The following is a 3,444-nucleotide window of genomic DNA, read 5'->3' as shown; positions in this document are numbered from 1 at the left end:
CCTCCCCCCTCCCCCCTCTTTCCTAACTTTTAGAACGATTAATAAAATTTTCAAGGGTTACCTGAGGTCTTAGATTTTCAGGTTAAAAATCCAAAGATGGCACTTGTACTCTTTGGGCAAAAATAGAAGATCCCGAATGGTTGCAACCATATAATACCTTACATGAAACAGCCAAAAAACTGTTAGAAAAGAGAAGAGATTAGGAGATGGGAGATTCCTAAAACTTGTAACACTTCAAGTTTGTCTTCCTACCAGTTCTCTCTGCCTATATTTGTTTCTTCAAGGGGGGGAAAAGCAAAGTAATGTACAACTAGCATTTCTTTGGAATCCATGGTTGGCACTTTCCCTTTCTGAATTATGAATCCTGTGCAAGTTTGTGTGGTAGCATCTCTCTGCATATATTTGTTTAGGGGAAAAGCAAATTAAGTAATACACAACAGGGATTGCTTTGGAATCCAAGATTGGCATTTCTACCTTTTAAGCAATTGAAAAGCAAGTAAAGTATTTGTTTTACTTGAACAGGGGAAAACTACAAACCATTCTTCCTTCTTCTTTTTTTTCTTTTTTTTGATAGAGAAGCATATGTTCATTGTTTGAAGAGGGGGAAAACAAAGAACCCTTCTTCCAACAGACGAGGCACTATCAAATACTACAACAACAGATTTAATGAGAATGATAAAAGTGATAAAAGGAAAAGTGATCAGAAGAAGTGTACCTGGGCTTCGTAAGCTCTAAAGGGCAAGAAAGCTTTTGATGTTTCACCAGCCAAGTTGGAAAAAAAAGGAGGGAAAAAAAAAAAAATGGCTACGAGTATGATCCCTCCTGTGATACAGAAACTAGGCTCCCTACCGATGGATGAAGCTAATTATCTTTTACAAGCGAAGCCAGAAGTGGAGTCCCTCCGCAAAGAACTCAATCTGATGACTACCTCCTCTCTAAAGAATGCAGATGCAATACATCACAAAAGCGAACGGGCGAAAGAATGGGCGAGACAACTTAAAGAGTTGGTCTTTGAGGCAAAAGACTCCATCGACGTCTTTGTACGTAAAGTGGCGCAGAAAGGGCGAGGCGGTGTCGTTTCCAAGTTGCCAAAACTTCTTATTAATGCTCACCGGCTAAAAGGGAAAATAGAAGATATCAAAGCTAAGATCAAGAAGCTTTTAGAAGACAGAATGAATTATGATATTAAGCCTTCAGAAGAGGATCAAACATCTGCTCAAGCTCATCAAGGTGAAGCTTCATGTGAGAGTACTATAGATATTATGCTGGTCGATGTGGGGGGCTTTCAAAGCAAAGCAGAGGAACTGGTCAAGTTGCTGATGGAAGAGAAGCCCCGTGGACAGTTCGGTGTTGTCTCAATTACAGGCATAGGCGCATTGGAAATAACCTTCCTTGCTTACAAAATCTACAACAGAGATGATGTGAAAAAGCACTTTGATTGTCAAGCATGTGTTTATATATCAAAAGAATATAAAATAAGAGATGTTTTGTTCAATATCATAAAACAAGTTATGGTGCTCAGAGATGAGGAGGAAAAGGCATTGGCATTAGAGGAGGCTGAAAAGTTGAAGGAGAAACTTTCTGAATTTCTCAGAGACAAGAAGAACTATCTCTTCGTGTTGGATGATGTATGGAGTGAAGATTGGAATAAATTGAAACGCTTCTTCCCTGTTCCATGCAACTATCAGCAATGCAGAGTGTTGCTAACAACTCGTGATGAAGGTGCAATCTGGCCTGCTGAACTGATTGCTCCTCCATACAAGCTACAACTTTTGGATAAAGAGGGGAATTGCACCGAGTTACCTGATCGCTTGAAGCTTTTCTTTCCTTATTTTGGGTTTTTCCCAAAAGATACTAAGATCCAGAGGGACAGATTGATTCGTCTATGGGTTGCTGAGGGATTTCTAGAACCAAAAGGAGATTTAACAATGGAAGATGTGGGTGGAGAGTGCCTTGAGGAGTTAATGCAGTGGAACTTGATCCAAGTTGAGAAGTGGAAATCAAATGGAGTACCTGACACATTTATTATTCATGATCTCTTCTTAAACTTAGCAATATCAATGGCCAAGGAAGATCACTTTCTTAAAATCTCCACTCCTCATCATGAGTCCTGGAAATATTCTCGTCGTGTAGCCCTCCATGATAATTGTAGAAAAGATACTATGGCTGAAGTTTTAAGCGTTTCCTCCTCATGGAGTGGTTCTTCAAATCCTCTCCGCTCATTGCTCTGCTTCACTAAAATGAACCCAACTCTTTGTGGACAGTTCAAACTACTTAATGTGTTGGATCTAGAAGGTGCCCCAGGTATTGAAAGCTTACCCAAGGAAATAGGAAACCTCATTTCTCTCAAGTACTTGAGTTTATGTCGAACCAGCTTGAAAGCTCTTCCACCTTGGGTTGGTAACTTGCATAACCTACAGACTCTCAATCTATACAAGACTATGATTCAATCAGTCCCCATTGAAATATTTGAATTGGATAAATTAAGGCATCTTCTATGCTTTAGCAAGTGCTGGGTGTGGGAATCTGATCCTTTCATTGTTGAGAGTGTCAGTAGGGCTTCACAACGTCTTTCTCCTGCACGCATCCAAAATTTAAGAGATCTCCAGACACTATGGTTTCATTCAAGCAGTTGGATAAAGGGTGGCCTCGAGAAATTAACCAATCTCAGGGAGCTGGGCTTATCAGGTTTTGGTGCACACATAGATCACAAGGATGCATTGTACAGGGCCCTGTCCAAACTGCAGCGCCTTGAGGTCCTATACTTGGTGCAACTAACATTGTCAGGATGCTACCAAATACATCTCCCTTCATTTTCGAGCCATTCATATCTCTATGATATCACCATTATTGGAGTATTGCCGAACCTCAGTAACTTACCATCGAAACTCACTAGATTGAGATTGGCCTCCAGTAATCTGGAGGAAGACATGATGGAGACGCTCGAGAAGCTACCCAACTTAAAAGAACTTAAATTAGATCCGTTCACATATGTTGGAGTAGAAATAAAATGCACTGAAGGATGGTTTCCAAAACTCGAAAATTTGAGTCTTCGTCTGTTTCCTTCTTTAATGCGTTGGATAGTGGAGGACAGAGCAATGCCTAATTTAAAGACATTGGAAATTAATTCCCTTATGGAGTTGAGATGTATTCCACATGGGCTGAGACACATCACTGGACTACAGCGACTTTCATTAGAAATGCCACAGGAGTTCCTTGATAGGGTTAAAAAAGGTGGAGAAGATTGGCAGCAGATCAGCCATGTACCTTTCATCATGACAAGGGAAGTGCATCACATCCCAAAGGCAGATATCATGTCCCGAAATCTTCCTAGGGACATGAAGGAGCTCTCCTGTAGCCAACCTCGCATCTAGAGTCAGTGAATCTCTCTCTCTCTCTCTCTCTCTCTCTCTCTCTCTCTCTCTCTCTCTTTGTGTGTGTGTG

At 40.8% G+C, this 3,444-nt stretch overlaps 1 protein-coding gene across 1 annotated transcript; it reads left to right on the top strand.

The window, feature by feature from the left end:
- The first annotated feature begins 696 nt into the window (after nucleotides 1–696).
- Nucleotides 697–3,418, top strand: LOC122088998 (disease resistance RPP8-like protein 3). The gene has a single exon (XM_042658403.1). The coding sequence runs from the start codon at nucleotides 801–803 to the stop codon at nucleotides 3,372–3,374; it is 2,574 nt and encodes an 857-aa protein (XP_042514337.1). The 5' UTR covers nucleotides 697–800; the 3' UTR covers nucleotides 3,375–3,418.
- Nucleotides 3,419–3,444: the final 26 nt, after the last annotated feature.

The sequence above is a fragment of the Macadamia integrifolia genome, chromosome 9 (genome assembly GCF_013358625.1).
Source record: "Macadamia integrifolia cultivar HAES 741 chromosome 9, SCU_Mint_v3, whole genome shotgun sequence".
NCBI lineage: Eukaryota > Viridiplantae > Streptophyta > Magnoliopsida > Proteales > Proteaceae > Macadamia > Macadamia integrifolia.
Note: the sequence above shows the minus strand (reverse complement) of the source record. Positions and strands in the feature narration are given on the sequence as shown.

Coding starts and splice junctions, on each gene's coding strand:
- LOC122088998 (XM_042658403.1), top strand. CDS start 801: ATGGCTACGAGTATGATCCCTCCTGTGATACAGAAACTAGGCTCCCTA.